This window comes from Aquila chrysaetos, chromosome 8, assembly GCF_900496995.4.
Source record: "Aquila chrysaetos chrysaetos chromosome 8, bAquChr1.4, whole genome shotgun sequence".
Taxonomy (NCBI): Eukaryota; Metazoa; Chordata; class Aves; order Accipitriformes; family Accipitridae; genus Aquila; species Aquila chrysaetos.
In genome coordinates this window covers 17,523,988-17,547,607 of record NC_044011.1, presented here as the reverse complement: position 1 = coordinate 17,547,607, position 23,620 = coordinate 17,523,988, and the positions used below count along the sequence as shown (strand labels likewise).

Here is a 23,620-nt window from a genome sequence, read left to right as displayed (position 1 = left end):
ACGACAAAGTTCAATAAACCACTTCTTAATTTCAGATGGATATAAACCCTAAAGTGAATCTAAGGCAGAGAGGGTTTTTCCCTTCTTCCAGCTGTGTTATGCTAGTGTCCACAGTCCAGGCAAAAGGATTTAAAGGGAAGGTTTAAAAAACACATCAGATGATACATTGACTATGTCTTTTAAAGCATCTCCCCACTTCATCACATATGTTTCTTCCCCTGATTTCTGGACCTTTTCTTCCCATTCTTCCCTTTTGCTCCCTTTCTACTTTCTTAATTTCATCTCCTCCATCTGCTCTTCTCTGTGCAGCCATTGTGTGCCCTGCTTGTGTTCTTTCCTCCCACTTTCCTATAGATGAGGCATGCAAGATTGATCCACTTTAGGCACATTTTACAATATCCACAAAACCACCTGTAGGTTAAGTGCACAAAAGGACAAGAGTCAGGTTTGACATTAATTTTAATTTTTGCTTTCTAAAAATAAATAAACTTTGAGTGTGTTTATCACATTTTGTCAGGGGCTGTCCAAGTGAGAAAAAAAACTTAAGCTTTCCTACTCTGAAAAATATGTAGACTGAGAGCATTAGGAGACCTCGTCAGTTCCACACAGTGAATTCCCAGTTCAGCCCTACTACAACCAGGCATGTTGCTTCACCCCTTCATATTCTAACACTGAAGTCCAGCATCTGATTTGCAGAGTAGCTAACCACCTTTAAGAAACATAAGGCATTGCACAAAATCTAACCCTATGAATTTATGCCATTTCCTGAAATGTATTCCTACAAGCATTTTTAGCATTCTGTTAAGTAAAATAAACAGCATGACTCTGAGAGGGGAAAATATGACCAGACCAGAATGAAACACAATTGCACTGCATCTCTCTTTTTGGTACAAGGACACCATTTTACCAATGGCAAAATCAGCAAAGTAAAAAAGCTCATTGTGACAACTAGAACATCTTCATTACATAAAAGAAGGGAAGAACACTTAAGCTCCCACAAAGAAAATACCTTTTCTCATTCCACCGAAAGGATCTTTATTCGGCTCATATGGCATCCTTCCCATCATATCTGGCATGTTTATTCCCTGCTGGTATGGTGCATTTGGCGTCATGGAGTTTCGCTTTGGGAATGCTGAATCACTTACATCAGAAAAGGGATCATGCACACTAACTGCGCTGTTTCTAGCAGATGAGAAAAAGGAGGCATTAACATCATCGTGTATTCATAAGAATTGTGAAAACAGACTGGACTGTAATACACCTAGCCCATGATGCTGTGGCAGTGATCAGTGCACGATACATCTGAGGAAGATGCAAAAAACTTTCACAATGGACAGTCATTAAAAAAATCCACCCCTTTTTTTCCCAAGCCTATCTGGCTACTTACCTTAAAGATTAGGGTTTTTAATCTAATTCAACTGCACGTGTTCTTATTACTCATATAAAAGTCTAAACCTTTCTGAAATTTCACTAAGCTGTTTGCCTCACTACCCCAAGGCAGTGAGGTCCACAGGTTAATTATATGCTGTGTCAAAACAGTATTACTTTTTATCAGTTTCATATTTATTACCTTTCAAATTTACCAAGCACCCCATCGCTCTCCTACCAGAGGAAAGACTAAACAGCAACACTTGATTTACCTCCCAAATACCATTTATTGTTACGGAGAGGCACTAAGCTTTATGGTTGCAGCCAGCTTTATTCTAAAGCCCTTAAAAATTTGGCTTTGAAAATGGAGTTTCCCTGATAACTATCAGATTTATTAACACAAAAGAAAATTTTCTACATAGTGAAAGAAAACTCAATCTGAATTAAAGATGATTAAAAAAGGTTCCTGTTATCCTTTCTGCAGTATTACAGATGGAGGAAAAAAAGAACCTAAGCATGTTAAGTTCAGAGTGACTCTACATAGGTCAGAGCTCAGCTACGTTCCTGCTGAAGTCAACAAGAACTTTTTTTGCTGGACGTCAGGGGGCTAAGGATCCTTAATGAATGGTGAGAAGGCTTCACTTCAGATTAAGCTGATCTGTGTGACTTACAGGACGTAGAACTGAAAGGGATTTCTTGGTCCATCCAGTTGAATCCTCTGCCATCTCAACCACTGTTATTATATATGCTTTTTATAATTTGAATTTAAGTAACACCTTAAAACACACATTCCTCCCTCCTGAGTATGAATGTCTGGACCTGTACACCAGAGGAGGACAGGGTAAGCAAGGAAAGGAAGATTGTGGTTCAAAGTTGGTGCTGCTGGGTTCCACCTTCCTCTCCACTCTTCATATATTCACATTGCCCCCTTTGCACTGGTGCTTGTCTGATCCTTCTCTGGTGTTTAGCAAGCTAATGCAGCTCCTACTCCTTCCTCCCTTTCTTTCTCTCCCCTCAAAAAAGAAATAATTTTCTGCCGCTTTTAAAGCTCTGACCAGTTCACCACAGAATCAGATGAGTGCCCGAGCAGTTGGGAAAGGGAAAGACTGGCTTAAACTGTTGTAGAACTACACAGCCCAACAAAACATGAAGCAAAGCCCTTTTCATACCTGCCACCCTGCATAGGTGTCATCTGTCCATGAGGTGTTGATGCTGGTGTTGGGGGCTTCAAATCGCCTGGCACTTCTGTCATGGAATTACTACCAGTAGACTGTGGAGTCTGTGGGCCTTGCAAGGAACCAGAATTAGCTGGGAAATGAAAAGAAAAAGGAAATATTAAAAGGTAGCAGCCAAATTCCTTGGAAATAATAATCATCATGGAGAGAAACTGGTTCCTTCCCCCATAAGCCTGCTTATACCATGCATCTCAGTATAACTATATATCCCAAATCCTCTGAGATCAGGATATGCTGTGCAGTAATAGCCATCATCTTTCCTAGAACCATGAATTTAATCTGCTGCCTGAAGCAACATGAATAGAGATCATCTAGATGAAGAATCATTTAAATCGGAGGGCAGATATACAAAGTTAACTGTCTATAGTTTACAACAGAGTAAATGAAGGTTGTTCTTTGGCACAGCTTCTTTATATAATCACTATCACAACACATACATTCATAAGGCAAATTTCAGCCAGAAGCTTTTCCTCACAAATTTAAACTGCTATATTAATATAAATTCATAATTTCATTTACCACTAAAAGGCAGACATTTCCATGGTGAAACATAGCAAATGATTAGTGGCACACTGCAACCCTATGCCATCTTTAAGATAGCATGGCAAAAGATTGTATTTAAGAAATGCAAAAGACAATCTGGTATAAGAAGAAAGGGACCACTGAAAACAGAATTTGAACAGGAGGCTATAGATAACACTCCTAATAAACTGTAAAAGTAGCAATGGCCATCTTAACAAAATGTAGTTAGGGTCATTGTAGAGCATATATAACAAGACCAGGTCAATTCTGCAAAGTATCTATTTGATCTGCCAAAATTTCTATGTTGAGATCTCAGAAAGTGATAGAGTACCTGCACTACTTGTCCTCCTTAATCATGGTAAATAGCTATATTCTTGGTATGACAACAAGCATAGAAAAGCACATACTGTTCTATTCCAATGAGACTGAGCAGCAATAAGGGCATTAAATTAATACATCATATAAGCTAATGATAAAATAAATCCAGACCAGTCTTTTGAAGTAGACACTGAAGTTACTATTTTCATATGACTACTGAGCAGAAATACTCGCCAACCCCAAAGATCTGACGTAGTAGTTTTCTGATTTAGAAGATGCTAAGTGGGAACTAGTAACAACATCTAAGCCTTGGATCTGACTGGCCTTGCAGCAGAAATTCTACCTGAGGAGAACTTGTAGGATTCAAATCTTTAGATGCAATTGGGAAAAAAAATTACCAAAGAAAAAATTTACAATCTAATAATCTCAGAAAGATATGGCTTTGGCTTGAGAGGTCCTTCTTTTTCATGAACTGTCATGTAAGCATTTTATAGTGCCTGACTATCTATGTTCAACAACCAATTAACAAAACTTTATAAATTACTGTTAGAGGGAAAATTGGAACAAGCATTATGGGCTTTTCTTCTGCATGTGGAAGAGAGAGTAGTTTATAATTGACTCAGAATCCTAGAACACTCATCATCTTGACAGGCAGAGCTTGTTTTTAACTGAAGAACACCTTTTTTATATGTGTTTCATTTATATCTGTAACACATGTTCCACTATCTGGAAATCAGTCTCAGTAGGAAGTGCATATGTAAAATCCACATTGTGGAGACTACATTGTTCTTGTCCTCAGCTTTTTGCAGCATGTTTGGATTATGCTCACATAGTAATGAAGTTTGAAAGCAGTTTAAGAAAAGCTCTCTGATTGCATTAATACAGTAACAACAACATTTGCAACAACTAATGCTACAGTTGACTGAAGGCTTTAGTGCTATAATAAAAACAAATTCATATGATAATAAAAAAAATCATCATGTTCACATAAAACAAGCCCTTTGTATATATGACCCCTGAGTGAGCCAGGATCATTCTCCTGCTCTTGAGCTTTAAACACAATTCTAGATAACTTCTAAAAAGCTTGAAAGCATTTCTGAGTTAAGCCACACATTGTCACATACCATCTTTTTGTATTAGAACCATGCAGGTAAACATCTTAGTGTACCCATATACTTACTGTAACATATGATATTGCCTAACCCTGCATATTTCTCACATGGTGGGCTATTAAGCAGCAATTAAGTTCTTCCCTATCCTACCTGAGCAAGAACTTAATTCACATCTAAAGTAAACCTAAAGAAAATAAGTAAACTATTTTTTCAGTATTTATGGGCTGCACGAATATAGAATCTTTATTATGAATAACAATGTGGTTTATATAATCGTCTTAGATAAGGAAAGGTTTAAAAGCAAAAAGAAGATAGGCAACTGAGAAACTACAAGTAAAATTTCTATCTGCTGGGTGGTGGTTATAGGGTTGGTTATTTTTCCCCCACCTCTTTCTAAATGACTGCTTATAAACAGCTGAAAAAATGGAAGGCAAATGCTATCTTGAAAAGTGCAAAGTTTCTGGTACTGCTTTGTTAATAGGCTTTGTTCTTGATCTCCATTGGTCAGGGATGCTTCTGCAGAATAGGGACTGCAAGTGTTTCAATCTCTGGATTAGGTCATCAGCTAACAAGAAAAGCCCAAGTGTGGATATGACCTACAAGCAACTGCAAAGACAATTATTTCTATGTCATACACTCACAGGCCACTGAATAGTTCATCTATATTTTAGTAACAGCATCAATTTAAATAGCACATTCTTTGAGAAAAAATAAGTATTTACTCTTAATGGTTCCTGTTGGTAGAGCAGGTACAATTTTTTAAGCAACTTAACTTTCTCTTGTAGGATGTGATTTTCAGTACCTTTGCCAAGCTTCAGTCAATCATCGGGAAGCCATCCTGATGGATATTCCCCTCAAGATAATTTTGTTTTGGAAATTTTCAGCTGTAACTGGCCAGCTTTTTTTAAGAATGTGCTTTCAAAAATACACAGTCCTCTTCTGTTGTCCCCAAAAGAGAAATACTTTTCTATGAGTCTTCCAAGCCAAGTATATATTTGGTCACCTTTTTCATACACAGCAACAGTGGTCCCTTCATTGTTTGAAGAAGAGACTTGGTGGTAATGTTGGGGACATGCCTGTGACAGGGAAAGTACTCTTGCTGTTCCAGTGTTTATTCCGATTTGGTCAAATAAATTTGTGAAAAATAACTGTTTATATGTAGAGATTATTAGCTTGCTATACATTCACTGCTTGGTTTTCTGAAGTTCCTGTTTGTACTTATTTCAGGCTGGGGGTGAGCAGGATTCTCACTGTAATTCAGCTCCTGCGTTGATCTGGGCAGTCTTGAATATGGAGCTGAGCACGAGAACCTACAGCCAGGAAGCCATGGCACACAAGCTTTCATGGTTACAACTGGAGATTGGCAAGCACAGGCAAGGTAATAGGGTTTCTGACCATTAACAGAAAAGGAGAATAGAAGGAGACTCACAAGGGGACTGGGAACATGGAAAGGATATACGGATTCTGCTGAGATCAGATTAGAATCTGAGAAGTCTGAAGTTGCATGGACATGGTACTACACAACAGGGAACACCAAGAAAGCCCAGAAAATGTACCCAATGAGAGTTAAAGTACAGGGAAAGAACCATAAGTGGCTGGATAGAGACAGAGAGTTCAATACTGGGCAGAGTCCAATACTTGGCATGTGAGTGAAACTAAATTTTGCACAAGAGGTTCTTAGATGTGTGTTCCTTTTCTCAGAGAGTCTGTTTAGAGATGCTGTTTTCCAGCGGGGCAGAACATGTAGGGCAACAGATGAGATAATATAAAGGGCTGTACATGGCAAAACTTAGAATATTATTAGTACCCAGAATTATCAGATACTCATGTTGTAAATTTTTTGGTAGCCCAGTTCCTCTTTTGTGGAACGGGAATCATACTACCTTCCCTCTCAGATGTGTATTGCAAAGGCTGATTAATATTTTTTAAAGCCCTCAAAATACAGTTGCAGTGAAGATGAGAAAAACCAAGGAGTAAATTTATAACCCTCTGTTTGAGTCTGGTTGAAAACTGTGGCACAAGTAAGGGCTGTGTACTGAAAAGTGAGGGTAACACAAAATATTGAATAGCTCCTCATTCACTGAGCACTGTTCATTCCGTGCACTAAATGACACAGACATTTCATGGAAAAAATTTCAATGTGACTATGTAATTAAGAGTGTATTGAACTGTATATGCACAAAGAAACATAATTAAGCTTGCAAAGATTATATCTCACTTTTGGCATTTCCTAACCTTTGAGCACTTGACTTTGCATCAAAGCAATACACTTCAAACAGTTTTTGGATGCAGCATTTGCACACAGGTGCCTGCATGCATACACGTTAAATGAAAACTAGTTATGTTCTCTCATACATACATTCTACACACATTGCTATTAGCAATGTTTTCTAGTTAAAGAATGTGAAAACAACCCTCTTCATAAGAAAGTACAGTATTCCTTCTTCATGTTTCACCTTAACTTTTATATTTGCTAAGCTGCTCTCTGAAATTTTTACATCTATCCTTGCACGGTTTTTATTATAGTAGATGTTAATTTTGATTGTGGACATCCTGAAATAGAAACCCTACCTTTTAAAGTGCTTCATAAGCTTCAGTATTAAACAGAGAACTAAGAAGGAAGACAAACAACAATGTTCTTTTAGAATAGGTAATCTCTGCTTACATGATTCTGCAGCTGTCTTGGGGATGTCCAGGAAAAAACCTGTGTGTACATAGCTACTGAATGCTTCATCTCACATCCACATCTCGGCAACACTTGTCTTTCAAGTGTCATAACAGATTTGTAAGAATATGCTTTTAACAATAGAAAATTCATCCAAAATGAAATAAAATGAACATCTTTGTCAGTGAGAAGGTGAGGTCCTACAAACTCTTCCACAGTTCACTCAATGGCACGTATTATTCTTGGCAGCACGGAATTATTGCACTAGTATGGCTTTTCCCTTGCAAAGCCTGCATGGCGGTGAGTACTGCTTTCAGGAAAGATCCTTTATTCACCAGAAGAGAAATATGCAGTTTAAAAAAAAAAAAAAAAAAAAAAAATCTTTCTCTTGCCAGCAATTTTTTCCCTTCAGGAAAAAAAAAAAAAAAAGAAAGAAAGAAGAACTCAACCTCTTGAAACGCCATTAATATGAGGCCTGACATGCTCTCTAGGATATCCCTACCTTTTGCCAGAAGCTACAAATGTATACTCTAAAGTAAACAATGGAAAGGTTACTGAAGGTTAAGTACATTCACATACTTCAGAGCGAACAGCCAGCCGCCACGCTGGGAAGATAATTTACACAGCACGAACCCAGTGCCCCAGTTAGGCCGGGCTGGGGGCTGCTGGCTGCGGCAGGGCCCCCCTGGGTGGGCAGGGGTGCAGGCATGGGGGCACCTCTGCCTGTCCCCCCATCCACCCCTCCCGACCCCTCGCCCATCCGTCTTCCGTGGGGATTCCCTGGCTGGCCTCATGACACGCTCCATGACATCACCTGCCTGCTAATAATAGCACTTCAGTCAGCCACCCGCCAGCAGAGACTGATGGGTTTGGTTACAGACGCACTCACTGAATGGCTGTGTCGTGTGGTGCTGTGTCGTGTCCCCCCCGCCATCCCCCTCCCCAAGTCTTGTTTCTCTGCTGCCAAGGAAACGCAGGGAACACACTCTTGGCATGCTTTCATTCCCTCTTTCCAACACAGGCGTGCAATTTTCCAGGTTTGCTGTAACGAAATCTCCGTTGACATCAGGGCCAGCTGCTGAGTGTTACTCAGGAGCATCCTTGGCTGTACCACTGTGGCCATCCTGTTCATTCAGCATAGGATAAATACTCAAGTCTGTAATTTTGAGAGTCATGCATACATAACCGCATACTGCATCTAAGAATTTACAGTGCCAGAGTACAGCAATGGAATATAACTAACTCCTTCATGCTGATGCTCTTTTGCAATTTTCTCTCCAGCACCCATTAGTGCTTAGAATAATAGCCCCCAGAATTCTTTTCAGTTTAGAACTTGCCACGAGTTTTGACCAAAATATACACAAAATCATCAAACACACATGACAGGAAGAGCGTTTTGTCTTTGCAGCCACTTCTGAAAAGCACTGGGGTCCTGAAGGATGCTTATGAAGACCTACAATGCCTCTCTCTCTAAAAGGGATTTTCTACGCAGCAAAATAGCAGTCAACAGTTGACATGGACCTTGGCACAGACCCAACGATCAGGACATAAGGCCAAAAGGGGTCCTCTAACAGCTAGCCTGTCATTAGGCATCTGCTGCTGGTCTTCACTGCTGATGGCATTACCTGACCCAGACAGATTTAAGCTGTGATGCAAAGGCCTCAGCCTACCACAAGCATGTCTCCAACTTGCACAGCCTCAGAGCAGTGCAAGCCACACTAAAACACATCCAGGCCCCCACCTCTCCCTGGAAGTTTTATGAAAGAACAGAACAGACCCTGACAGTGATATGAAGCCAGAACATTTATTAAAATAGGCAGCTAATCCTACCCCTAACACCTTGGCTACTGTGCAAACCTCTGCTGAACAAAGCCAATCAGCCTGTCACTTTGCTGCTCTGCTCTCACTCCTTTTTTCACCTTTTTATAATTGCTGATGCTGTCCTGAATTGCACTGGACATAGCACTAAATTATTCACTCTTTTACATACCATTTACCTTATTAATGATGTTGTAAAAACCAGAAGTGATGAGAGAATCCCAAATACAGCACTACAAGCAAATGGACTAACACACGAACCCAGACCACTGCCTCGCAGTCCCATAAATTTGACTTACATTGCACCCTTTCCCTGACCAGCTTCTTCTATAGGAATCTCCTTGCTATGGTTGCTGCACTGTGTTTCCTAGCGTTCCCTCTATGACTGCATTCTAAAGGTTGTCTGTGAGGCAGTCACGTAATCACCCCTTGGATGTGAGACACCTGCAAGAACTGAGCTGCTCTAAACTGCACTTCAGCCTGCTCCCAACTTGCATAACATCTGCCTGGGAGCTGCATCTACATAGGAACTGAATTCTTCTCTGGCTGCCAAGAAGGCTGCCAGTCCCTATCTATTCTTATGAGCAACTGAAATATTTAGTTTTAAAAGTTTTATGAAGATCATTGATTTTTAAACTCTCAAGACTCTGATTTCATAGCATCAGCTGGTTAGAATTGGACAAAATACAACACCCTCCCCTCTGAGACAAGTCCCCCTGCTTTTTTATCAGAATTAACTTCAGCCCTAATACTTTAACTAGTTCTCTGAAAATGGATTTGGCTTCAAAGTGGCTCTGCCTACACTGAGCTAACTGCACAACAGAGGCTAACGGTTAAAGCAAGGACCTTTGGAGGCTACTGTTTCTTGTTCTATTGGGCTCCTGTTCCCTCTGAATGCCAGAGAGTAACAGATTATCTGAAGTGCATCTACAACTCTACTTCTTTTGTGCAGTTAAAATGTTAATGTTGGTATATACTAAAGGAAAAGGAGCAAGAAAAAAAGCTGACTATTAAAGAGAACAGGCTTGTACTCTCCGCAGCATCTATACCTCAGCGGGATTTCATGTACTAAAGCCGATACACACTGGGAAAGCCTTTCTCCATACAGAAGTGCAGTCCCATTCAGTGACACAAGCTCTTTTCTTGCCAACAAAACAAACCTTAAGATCTTTGCTTGCTTTCTCCTCTTCTAGTCTCTATATCCTGCTGTGTTTTTATTTTAGAAAAATAGTTTCATTTCTCCTCACAGACAGATTGCTTGAATGTTATGATAAATTTAAACTTGGACTTTGCCATTTTCATCTGTAGTGTCATGATGCAAAAGGACCCTGTGAAAGTGGTACATCTGACATTTCTATTCCTTTCTTTCAGGTTTATGTATTTAAATAACGATTCTTCATCTCAAAATTCAGCCAATTTACGGTGATCATCCCTGAACCAACTACTGAGAGCAGTGTTGGAAGGAGAGGGGGTAAGGGAGGAGAGAGCAAAGCAAAATACTCTTTCATTTTTAGTACTGCTCTTTGGTTTTAGAAACAGATGAATTTCCTCTTCATCCTCCTTAATAAGTCTTAACAGTTTCAGCTTTCTCAGGAGGTGATAGGCATGTCCAACATTTTTTGCAGTAGTGCACACTGAGGACACTCTATGCTCATTTCAGACAGATAAACATTTGGACTACAGGCTTCACTTCTAGTACCAAACATTTTTCTGCATCTTCTAAACTTGTATTACAAAGTAACCAAGTTATCTTCTCTATTAAATAGTCAGCGTTGGGGTACCTGATAATCCTAGGTATTAACAAGGTGGAGGAAATATTTAAGCTATTACACAGAGAGATGTACCTAGGAGGATTTTAACCAAACACTCCCCCAAATCCTTATAATGAATACATCAGGCTGAGAAAGATTTAAGCCTTATTGCCGTTATCTTTTCTGTACTGACAAAGCGCTATCATAAGAAATGATCTTGTAAAGGCCAGAACTGTATTATATGATTGTAAAGGTCTTTGCAATTTTCTAGTATCCATGATAGGATACTGGAGCCATGCAGCCTGCAAACTGCCTGCAGAGCTTGCTGGGTCCCTGACTTGCCACTTCCCATTTCCAGCCAGTGAACTGCACTAACAGAAATTAAGTTATTTAATACTTTCCTTAAACTGCCTTCTAATGCAGGAAACTGCTGTAAACATTCCAGGAATTACATTCTCCCAGCAATAACAGGAGATGATCTGCCTAATAGTAATTGTGAAGGTAGTTCACAAATTTTGTCAAATTATTTTGTTGGTCAGAAAAGCCTAATCAGCAAATCAAAGGAATTTTTTCCTCTTCCATGGGTAGTCCAGAAGTCAACATAATAGACTAATACTACGCACCTCTTCCTATGTACTTAACAAGTTTCTACTTAAGAATTTCCCTGCCTTGAATATCAATCATGACTATCAAATCTTGAGAGTCTTAAGTTAAATGAATTTAGAAAGAAAAGAGTGTGGTTTCAAATACCGCACCGTACATGCAAGAAGAACAGCCAAAATAAAGCAATTCCAGTTCCAGTTTTTCAGACGAGAGAATAAAGACAGTGATGCTAATGACTTATCTGACATACAGGATTAGCAACAAAAGAACAGAGCGTGCCTCCAAACTATGAGGTCTGGCAGTGAGGATACGCCATACTCTCAACTCTCTCCATCTGCCACCCATTCAACATGAGCTGTATCAGAGCAACCATCTGAGACCACTGATCAGTCCAGCATCTGTCATCCTGACTCCAACTGAACCTTTACTGACCAACAGTTGTGTTGAAAACACAGCTTCAGTCATAGCAAGGAAAGTGCAAGTACCAGAATCTGATCTTTAGACAAACGGACGCTCCTTTTAGTACCAGCTGCCTCCTGTCTTACCGCGCAAGAACATCTGTGCAGAATGCTATTCTTTTTACTGTGCCAGTGTAACTGAATATTAAGGGTATGCTGGCACACACATCTTTATATGTTAGTGAGCAATGACAAACTAGACACATGACTGCGGATGGCCCTTCAGAGTTAAATCTGACTTGACTCAGGAGCTAGCTCCAAGTTTGAAAACAAGATGCCAATAACATACTTATCCCTGCCGTTTGTCCAGCATTAGCAAGACCTGCTTCTAAATATATAAACTGCAACCTAGTATCTTTTGCATTCAAAAAATGGTTGTGTAAGAGGCTGCAGTTTTTTTGACTTACCAGGAGATGGCGGCTGAATCTTAGGTTGTTTCTTAGTATCTCCGGTGCTGAAGACTTCTGGAGGGGGCTCCTCCCCTCGCTCAATCTTGCACTCGAAGGCAAACAGGTACTGAATGTATTGTTTTTTCAGGGAGCTGGCTGCGCTGCTCGAAGTGCCAACGTTCAAGGTGGTTGCCAGCTCACGCCACTTCTTGTTTTTATTAACCTACCAAAATAAATGGCAGAATCATTGGTTTGCAGCAAAGTGGTTTGGTTAAGTCAGGAGACAAAAAAGGAAAAAAAAAAAAAAGAAGAAAAAACCCCACTTAATGTCTTGGTTTACTTTTTTTATTTTCCTCTTTTAACTAATGCTCATTACTCCCACACGCAGTAATGCATAGACAGCATTTACAGTTATAAAACCATTAAGGAACCTGCTGATAGCTACATAAAAAGCTTTGCTTGTGGAGAATCTTCTGCATGGTGCATTTTTTAAATGCCTTGTACTCTTCCAGGGCCTATCCTCTTCAGTTAGCAATCCATCTCCAAGCAAATTCATGCTCATTCTCCCCCTCTCTGACACCCACCCACACCCACCCCATTCTAATTAAAAGGCAGCTTCTAAAAACTGATTTAGAAAGCAGTAACAGCATTATTCTGCAATTTAAGTGTTTGAGCATTGATATGAAAAATAATTTTTTCTCCAAAATAGCCACCAGCTGTCAAAGAGTTCAGCCCATAATCCCTGGTTCAAGTCCTTTCACTTTAGGGCATCTTGCAGGGACAGATCAATGATCCTTCGGCTAGATGAGAGGCAGAATGAAGCGAAGGCCCTTAATTAATTAAGGCAGACTTCAAACACACAGGGCTAGTCCAGCAATACTCTGCATTACAGTGCTGACTGCACAACTCCACTGTGAGTCTTGTTTGCAGTGTAAGGCGGAGAATATTTAAAGACTCTGTTCATGAGTTCCTCAAACACAGCTGATCTGTAATAACAGTGAAGTTCATTTGTCATCCTGGATGATGCCACTGGCTTGCTCAGCTGTACCACTCACAGCAGCCAGTATTTTTGCTGTAATTCCTGATACCCCAAAGTTCATTCAACCAGTTGTGCAATTGCTAGGTATGATCCAAGGAAGGGAGGCAGCAGTGAAATAAACCCGCTTTAAATGGCTGAGCATCTCAGCTTTTGTTGGGGAACAATCCTGATTCCATGATGACTGCTATTTGCCCTGAGGCCTGAGATTTCAATGACTCCAATTTAGCTTGTATAGCTACAAAGGTTATCACTAGCCATATTGTTCCTAAGCCTGCATGACAGCAAAAGAAACATTTCTTAAGTTTCTCTCAGTGTTTAGTAACACCATAACTGCTGCGAGTCAGCAAAGATCTTTTGAGGATAGCAATAACAGCAAGCAGGTTGGCATGGCTATGCTAAGTGTTTTTATTTCTCTGGTACATCCTGCAAGAACCCAGGAGTTAAAGGAGATGAGATTTTCATAAACTGCCCCTGCTGAGGCTTGAAATCCAGTTACACAGCCCTTTGTGCCTACTGACTTACAGCTAAGTGGTGTGTAAGGAACACATTGCATAATGCAAACAGAAACATTCATGCCTAAATGCCCAATATATTGGCATTTAAAAGAAGACTGCCAACCGCTGTCCTGTTCATGTTGGGACCCCATCAGCTGCAACTATTCAGAGAATTATGCACTGCTGCTGCACAGCTCCACTCCTTGCCTCTCTCCGGGCAGAATCATGGGATGTGGAGTGCAGCAATTGGAGCAACAGCTTTTTAGGAGAGCATCACCCAGATGCACTTAAATAAACCTCAGCAAGCAAAGCTCCGCACCTCTCAGTAGCACCAAAGAGATAAACATGGTGATCATTCATGTGGGCACACTAGCAAAACCAGGAGCCTTTATTTTAAGTGTCAATTTTTACCAGTACTGAAGCACACATATTTGTAACTCAAGCTCTTTCAAAAATCAGTCTAAGTGAATAGCATCTGTTCTTTGGCAATGTATGTCTGTCACTGCAAATCAACACTGAGTGTCCCAAAATAAATTTCCATAATAAGCAAACATGAATGACTCTCTAGAATATCCCATCTGCCCCCCATCTTGCTTAATTTTTGATGCTAAGAGTCATACTATGGGCACAATCATACTGTATGAGGCAGAGGCAGCTGCATGATACGATTTACCTGTAATAAAGTTTCTGAGCTAAAGGTAATCAAATCTTTATGATGCTGGGGGGCATGAGCTGATCACTAAAAATGTCAGGATAACATCTCTTACCCATATACAGCATTTAACAACTGGCAAGGTGAACTATATTAGGTTTCTCTGCTTTCCTTTCATAACAGAAATAGCTAAAATCTCTGGACTTGAAGGGCCAGTGATCTAATTCAGTAGTCAAATCCTATGTTGTGAGGTGTACTATTAAAAATAGCATTGAAAATGGTACTAATTATGTTGGACATCTTTCTTGAACTAACCACATCGATTATTAAAATGTGCTCTCTTTCTGAGGATCTAATTTGTTTGCCATATTTTTGAGTTCAGATTTTGTAATTAGTGTAAAATTGTATCTATTTAAATATGATATATTATCTATTTTATATTAAATATTGCATATACATATTTATCTACATAGCTATGTTTTAGACCTCATCTTGCAAAACACTGAACATCCACCAACGTTCTTAAATCCACAGAAATTATGGGTCTCAGCACTTCACAGTAGCTTCTAGCACCTAGCCAGAGTGATCCCCTAGATGCAAGGTATGCTTTGTAAAAGCATCAAGCAATGACAGATGACTTCGAATACCATATCTAAGGCTGCAAATACTGACCATTTTCTCCTGCTTTCCCTTTTGATGGTGCTAGACAATGAAACATTTAGTTTTGCTCTGTGGTGGTCAGTCTTACAGAACTCACAAGTAATTTCCAAACATCCCTTTGCAAAACTGCCAGCTAAGTGGTGAGAACACAAACCAAAGCTTCTCTCTCTCCCATCTGTGTTTTTTTTATTCTCAGCTCTTCCTGTTTTCATTCTCCTTCATCTCAATTAAGTAATTCACCTTTTCCTTGTAATTACTATGTTTGTGAGGCAACCCAAAATATCCTGTAAGCACTTTCCAAACACAGGGAAAGCACAGTCCGTGTCTAAGAAACAAATGTACTGTACATAAACACTCAGAGATGAAAGGTTTGGGATGAAGGACTGTGTTTCAAGAATATATCTGCCACTTCTCTGCAGAGATGAATTGATTTGTCCTAGAGGCAGTATCCCTATCTGGGAAGGATGGATTTCAAAATCTCCTTTTCCTTTCAGCTCTGTCATCTGTTTCTTACTCGTAACTTTGATCCAATGGCGCTTTCCTCTTTTCTTCTCTTAGTGGCATTAATGGATTCCCCTGAACAGGTAACAATTTCATCTCTCTATAGCAATGGTCAATTTTGATTCAAACTCTAGAGTTTTAGGGCAATTACGCAGCCCCAAATGAGCTCCAGGTAAATATTAAAGCACAAAATTCTATTTTCTTCCACAAAGTTGTCAGGACTGAAAATGTAATAGTGTAACCAGCGGGAAATACTCTAGAAAAAAAATGCGTAATGCCTTTTCAAAAGGTTCACTTTCAAGCACTTCTCACCTGTGCTAAACCTCCAATCTCTTTGACGCAGACATAGAGCCTGAACAGGTCCAGGGGCTTCTTGCCCACAGCTGGCAGACTGGCCACGGGCGTGCCCCTCTCCTCCATGAACGTGAGGTACCGATCTACCCACATCTTGCGCTCCGGCTCATTTCCTAGCTCATAGACTTTAGTGATCTTCTCTCCGGTTGTGGTAGAGGAACTTGATTTCTAAATCGCAAGAAGAAAAAAAAGAGTTGGGGGAAGGGTGGGAGGGGGAGGGAAAAGAGAGTAAGAAACTCACAACATTGAAAAAGAGAAGATGTCAAACAAACTAAAGCTATCACACAACAGTCAGGAATGAAGGCTACTAGTTCAGGCACAAACAGTACATTCTGTCCATATACAGAAAATTCAGCTTTTTAAATAAAGGGCCCAAACTCCCCATTTTCATGTTTCTTTCACCGATCTGAACTTTGGATCCCAGAAGGCAAGTTTCTGATGTTGCCTCATGTCATTTGAAGAAGTGGTAGTTCTCACATAGTGCTTCTCATCCACTTATCTCAAAGTGCTTTGCAAGCAATGATTTGGGTAAAATTAAAAACAAGTTTGTCCCACACAAGTTTACATAATCCTAAGAACAAACCAAATCAACCCTTTCCTCTTTGCCCTCAAAGAGGGGCTAGAAAACCAAAAGTGTTCCTCCAGAACAGGAATTGCACAAAAGTAGCCTAAAGCGTGAATCATGGCAAACTAGTACACCGAGAAGTAGTACTCTCTTCAGAGAGACACAAATGGTTATGCTTTACTACCTCTTCACACCACTGCTGGCCAAAAAGCAAGATGAGCAAGAGTGCCTACAGTACAAGAAGATTGGTGGCAATACTCTTCGTGAACTGCCAATTAGCTGCCCAAGCCAATAATGCTTATGAGTAGCTACTACTCTCCTCCCTTGAAAGAGGACAGAAGATGGCCATCTCACATGTCCTGCCTTGCAAAGAGAATGTGTATTATGACCGGGGAAAACCACAGATGCACAGCAATCAGAGCTGAACCACCACCAGGAGAAGCGAAAGAGGTGGAAAGAGCAGAACTCTTTCTCATGTGGCAGAAATGCAGGCGTGAACCCATTTTCCTGCTGCTATTTGGGCTTTACAGCTAATTAAAGCTCATGTTATCCTAATGCCCTTTTTCTCCTCTACGTGGAGATGGCAGAAAGCACTGAGGCTGCTACACAAGCTATAACTTCTCACCATATCTTTTCTGTGCAATATAACCCTGTGAGCTGGGCTTTGTGCCATGTGTGGATGGACTACACCCTATCCGAGCTGCCTCCGATCTTACAGCAGAGGGGGGCTGCTGCTACTGCAGGAAGACCCTCCTGCTTGCAGAAGGTGATTTGCTCAGCAGTGGAAGATGGGAGTGGTTCAGAATTACATACAAGAGAAAAAGATTGATATAAAGCTTTGGGAAAGGAGCCAAATACCTGAGGGGAAACGTATCCTTTATGTCTGTATAGTAAAATCCTAAACTTTGTTGTTGATTGCAGTAGACACTTCTTTAAACTCATCTAATCAATCATTCTTTCTCTCCTCTGCCTTTTCCTTACTTTGAACAGGAGACAGCACTATTCTGAAGTAAACAGGAACTTACTTCTAGTAGAACATCTCTGAAGAAGACCCTAGCTGTACCTCACGGATGCTAGAGAACCACCCACTTTGTCCATGTCCCCAGTTAGCGCTGGTGAGGACTGGCGCTCAACACCACGAAAGATGCAGTGGGGCCACATACAACTGCCAATGATTTTAAAAGCATTGCCACCATTCATCTTGCACGTTAGCCTGGAAAATATGACAGGCTCTGTATCTCCCTCCAGCCATTTGCTGAAACTTGGCAACACTGGGGGAGAGTCAGGAGAAAAGAGATGTGAAGCCAAGGGGGGTGACCCAGCAGTTCCATGAGCCATTGCTGTTCTTTCCAGTGAATGGATATTCATTTTAATTAAATAAATAGCCTTCTGTACAGTTTTCTGCCATGCTTCCCAATACTGTAACTTCTTCACAGTAGTCCTACCTTTCTTACTTAGAAATGAGGTGCACTCCTGAATTTACTTGAGCCAGATTCAGTTGTGTTACAACTCCTACTGAAGTCAGAGCGTCAAGGCTGAATTTGTTTTACTAATACTAAGTGGCTGGCAGGAAAGTACTTCAACATTAGTCCTGCAGATTATGCAATCAAAGCACAAACTGATTCTGTAATGGCAACCTGTTTATTCAAAGCATCACTTGCTATGTATCTGGATGTTTAAGAAAATCAGTTTAACTCTTCTCAACAAATATACTTTATCAAAGATCTCTGTGGGAGGTGGGTGGAAAGAGGGAAGTAGGCAAGTCATGTTGCTACTAATTTGATTTTGTAGTGAGAACAGATATATGTTCACATAGGCTTGAACAGCTGAATAAACTGGAGCTACCCCACTACTAGCTGTAGTAAGAACAAAGTTACTCTACTGCTCATCAGCATTAATATTAATCTGACACTTATGATGCTGCAGAACTTTAATACAAAAGGTGGGAAATTTCAGCTTTTACCCAGCAAATTTTGTATGTGCTTATATTCTAACATATGAGGCAACAAAATAGTTTCTATTTCACTTTTATGGTAGTCCACGATTAAGAATGTTCAGATTTACCAGTTTTACGTTTTCATTTTTATATGGTAAGATTCTCTTTTTTCAAATGAGATTCAGAGCAGAATGGAAACAGTTAAGGATTTTTCATTCTGGGTTTTTCTACTGTACATCTCAAATGATGCTGCTTTTCAGCAGTGTGGCAGCAGGCTCTAGAATGACAGTATAATCTGAAAACTTTTCACAGCTTACAGAAGGTAAGGAGTGTTTCTTACTGTGTGAGCTTTCAGGTTGTCATGCTTTGTAAAACGGGTGCAATTTTCTTCTAAAATGAAATGTTAACTTTAGAAGAATGCACTGGAGGGAAGAATGTGATTTCTCAAGAGTAAAGATCTTTTTCTCTTCTCTATTTTTATAAATGTAAACATATAAAAATGACAGATGTGTGCAAGCTAGTCTACACACAAACAAACTTCAGTTCCACATGGGCAGGTTCAGCTGGAAGCCTGAATTTGCCTATAGGTAAATGTTAACTCTCAGAAAATAAGGGTTTATTACAAAATGATCCCATTAGCAGATTGTTAACTAAAATGAGAGCATGCCAGGCAATGCTAGAAGAATACAGATCACAAGCTTTTCTTCTGTGAAGCTTGTTGATAATTTTGGTGATAAAAGAATGCTAGTGCAAGCCTGGGCACATACCTTTACCGATTTAGTTTTATCCTACTCTGCCCTCAATCCCCAGCACTCTTCTACAGGTTATGACTGGCCATGTTTAAATGGTTGATTTAAAAAAAAACCCACCAAAGGATGTGGATACCAAAGCCAATTCCCATATTAAATCTGTCGAACCCCATACTTTATTTTCAATACACCTACCACCTATTCAAACTGTATTATATATAGACCCTTGTACAGTGAGTCTGCAGAATCCTTCAGAGCAACACAAATTTCTGTAGGAGTACTTTGCACATTAAGGCAGTGGGTAGTTGTTTCTGTATGTATCTTTAAGCATCTATATTTATAGAACTATCTACCATTCACTTCCCCCACTTCAGTAAAGAATTTCCCAATATTACACTTATTACGTAGACCTATTTTACTACAGAACAGAGTGTGCACACACAGGCAGCAAAAACTGCCAAAGTCCAGTCTCTGGCAGAGGCTTTTGCAGGACACAATCCTCTGTCAAGATTTCTTCCTGAAGGAATCTGCAGACCCCTCACAGCTAGCACCAAGGAGATACAGTACTATTCAGGCATATGCACTGTCACGTTCATGGGTACCTATGGACAGGGAGCAGCGTTTTATGGGTTTTTCATAACCTACTGTTTTATTCATATTGCAGCGACCCTGCATAGTTCACACCCACACTTGAAATTTCTCTTTGAAAGAATCTTAAAGCCACCTTGCCACTGTCAGGGATGCACGCTATGTGCAAAATTAGCATAGCAGAAGTGTCCTTTTACTGATGTACCCGAAGAGCCCTCAAAACATAACGTTCAAGAATTCCTTCTCCACATTTTCTCATGCCTCACTTCCACATAAAACTGCTGAAAGAGAGGATCCACTTAGTAGGATCACAGGGATACTGTGAAGTGAATCACACACCATTCACCCTTGCTTTTATCCTCTGCTGGAATGGAGAAGTTGTAGCACATGAAGCAGCTTTGGGATTTAATGAACAAATTCAGGCTGTTTTCAAGTGTAACAGAACGCCTGCAATCAATCATTCCAGTCTAGGTCAGGCTGCTGTTAAGTCAATGAAGTTATCCAATGTGCTGGTCTTCATAGGTAAAAAGGTATCTGCTAATTTACAGCACTTATTTTTCTGTGATTTCAAAGCACTGTATTTGTCCGTATCTGTGTACCAAGAAGCTAACTGAAGCTAAAGAGGCAGCAGCATTTGGACAGAAGGGCATTCAGAAGAAACTGAAAGCACAAACTTTCTCCATTTACTTTTTCCAACACTATACTTTGGCATATTTACATGGAAAAAACTCCACATATGTTCACGATGACTCTAGCATTTGCTACTCAGTTTATGCAATGAGCTCAGGAATGCTTTATCATTTGGTAGCCTTGTAGAGGAAGAACTCGATGTGTTAGACAGCCTGTGCAATAACTCTCTTGCTTTCCTCCAGAAAACCACCCAAACAAGCAATACCCAAAACATTACTACACATTACTACAAAGAAAACTAACAAAGTTTTTGGTACCACGCTTTCAGAAATGCCGTTAAGAAAAAGATGAGACTTTGTGGGAACAAGTAACACCAGCTGCCTTCTGAGACTCAAAGTTGCTGCCAAATAAACATCAAAACATTAAGGTGGTGCATTTCATGCCATGCTGCCCCTTTGCTCAGGGGATTCACTGGATGTCTGGTTTTTAGATGGGTGCATCTCTTTCCCTCCAATTGGCCTTCCTCTGTTTGCCCCGAGACATACTCTTCAACGTATCACTTTGTGAAAATTAAGTTGTTATCAAAGAATTGTTGCTAATTTAAGTGCACATTAACATTGGATAAAACCCCTTTATATGCCTCACAATAATATATTTCAGTATTTTTCTACAGACAAATTATGATCATTATCACTTTTGGTAAAAAGAAAGAAAAGAGGAACAATATGTATTTTTCTAATTCAAAAAAACAAGCCAAAAATGACCAAGTGGGCATTTGCTCCCCATAGGCCATATCAGCTTATGTCTGCATTCTCTCTTCTGTATTTGTATATAGATTTTTCTATGTGTATATACAGAGACATATATATGATGAAATTCATTTTTAGCTCCACACATCTCTCTCAGGTTTTTCTTTACAACCTGTATGAGAATGACTAAACATTATTCATCTAAAAAATAGTTTTCTAAAAACATACATGTATCAGGTTTTTTTCTACCCACAATCTGGGTCACCTCAAAATAACTGAATGAAGCAAATCAGAAACAATTTTGTTTTAGACTGTGCCCTGATAACCTAATGATTGTATTTCCAAATACACAATTCAAAAATAAAAATGTTTCAAAAATATACACGGCAGCTTTTTGGTGGTGCTGAGTCTACAATTTAAACTTTGATGGATATTAGTTTCAATAGGGGAGAAGATTTCTCATTTTCTTTTGTTTTTTTCCTAAATAATCCTAGCAAAGACAAGTACAGCAACCAGAGTGAAGTCAGTTGTGTGAAGGAGTTTGGGCCCAGGAACAGAAATGGAATTGTCCTTAACAACACAGTCGGCATGCTTGGAAGCTGATGCATTACAGGAAGGATGTTTTCTTCACAACAACTGCTGTATTACCAGACAGCACACTTGCATGATGCACGCAATTTTACTCTTTCTTATTTCAAAGTACTGTTGGGACAAATTTTGCCCTTGGATAAGCATGCTCAGGCCCCACTGAAGCCAGGCAGTGGAACTTACAGTCATGTGTCCGAGAGCAGAATTTGTACCCAGTGTTATAAAGAAAGAAAACTGTTTAGTGGATAAATAATGAAGAAAAGGAATTTACAAAACAAACAAGCAAGCATTAAAATATAATTAATTACAAAAAAATAAACAAAAACCAAAAAAACCAGAGCCACTTACAGGGCTTGATGGAGTCTTTGGCCAGCCTGGGCTGCTAATGCTATCACTTTCATCTCCATGAAATGAGGAGATGCTAGCAGAGCTTGGGGACATTGGGGAAGGGACTGGCAGGTTGCCTGGGGTTGGGGGCTGAGAAATACCCTGAGAGCTGTAGCTATCCTGTGGTAGAGGAATAAAAAAAAAAAAATAATATGACAAAGGCAGGGCAAACTTTATTAAAAACAAAAAAAATACATCCAGTTTAACAGACTGACCAATTTTTATATATAAAATATATATAAACAGAGAGACACATACAGAAAACACACACATATATAAATATATTTATATATATATAAAAGGTATTAAAACAACATTGTTAATTAGTATAATTTGGAAAGTTTGCTGGATGCTTGGCTAAAGTCACTAAGCCACCATGCTTATTTCAAGCTCACATGGAATGCTAAGCATGGGTTTCCCCTTATGAAAGAAAGAAAAAAAACAAGCTGTTCACCTTATTTTATCAAATAAGGCAGGAAAGCAAAATATTAAAGTATGTTGCTGCTGCTGAGGCGGCCAAAACAGGAAGCTATAACTGAAGGCAGAGAAAAATGGCTGCAAGTATTGAAACCAGGCAAGACCCTTCTTTCCCACCCACCTGGCACAGCCGAATCCCCACGCAACTTTTGGCTTGGGTTGCTTTGCCCCCGCAAGTTAAAATGCCGTAAGAACTAGTAACTTTCAGATCCACACAATGAAGGAAAAAAGAAAAAAAAAAAAAAAGAAAAGAAACAAACAAAGAGGTTGCACGTGAATGGAAAGGCATGCAGGAAAGAACAGAAGTGGGTAGGCCAAAACCAGAAGATGAAGGACAACACAGCAGACTTCTGCGGGCTGAACCAACGTCACGTGCGGAGGTGGTAAATACCTTTGACTTGCTCTCGGGTTGGGGGGGTCCTTCTTCTTTACCATCTGCTTTGAGAGGAAGGGGTAGTTTGGACTCACCAGGTGTCATCATATCTGCAAGACCCATAGGTGCTAATCGAAAACAGGAGAAACAGTTAAGCATGACTATGTTTGGCTTTGTAGGAAAAAACACGCTTCCTGCTGCAAGACTGTGGCGCCACGTGAAGCAGACGTTATCCCACCTCTGTCCTGTTATTCTAGCGTCGGGAAACCTGGAAACCTCTTCAGTTGAAGTGAGGAAATAAAAGAGAACGAACAAGGGGAGCATACAAGCACCATGCAACAAGAACAACAACGACCACCAGCTCTTTACAGAGTAAAATTAATTCTTCATGCTGCTGGTGGTCTTCAACTGTCTCCACATTTGACCACTACATTTTAACAGAACAACAGTCTATTTTACTAACTACTGCACCTTCCCTTTAGCAACAGACAAATGTAAATGAAAATGATGCACATTTTGCTTGCAGTGTTGAATCCGAGAAAAAGGCTGAATTTCCCAATTAGGTCTGTATTAAGGCTGGTGTCCAGCAAATAATTCCTGCCCCCACCGACTTCAGTATGAAGGGCTCAGCCACTGTGA

The 23,620-nt window shown here is 39.9% G+C and overlaps 1 protein-coding gene across 8 annotated transcripts in view; it reads right to left on the bottom strand.

The window, feature by feature from the left end:
* The window catches only part of ARID1B (AT-rich interaction domain 1B), a 340,416-nt gene that overhangs the window by 13,998 nt on the left and 302,798 nt on the right, over positions 1–23,620 (bottom strand). For 6 of the 8 annotated variants that reach the window (XM_030021725.2, XM_030021728.2, XM_030021726.2 and 3 more), the window contains 6 exons: positions 23,000–23,109; positions 22,093–22,251; positions 15,898–16,107; positions 12,258–12,462; positions 2,538–2,676; positions 1,010–1,182 (listed from right to left, as the gene is read on the bottom strand). In XM_030021725.2, the coding sequence (XP_029877585.1) occupies positions 1,010–1,182; positions 2,538–2,676; positions 12,258–12,462; positions 15,898–16,107; positions 22,093–22,251; positions 23,000–23,109 (996 nt within the window). The remainder of the gene's footprint in view (positions 1–1,009; positions 1,183–2,537; positions 2,677–12,257; positions 12,463–15,897; positions 16,108–22,092; positions 22,252–22,999; positions 23,110–23,620) is intronic. The other 2 variants (XM_030021731.2, XM_030021733.2) reach the window with 1 other exon arrangement.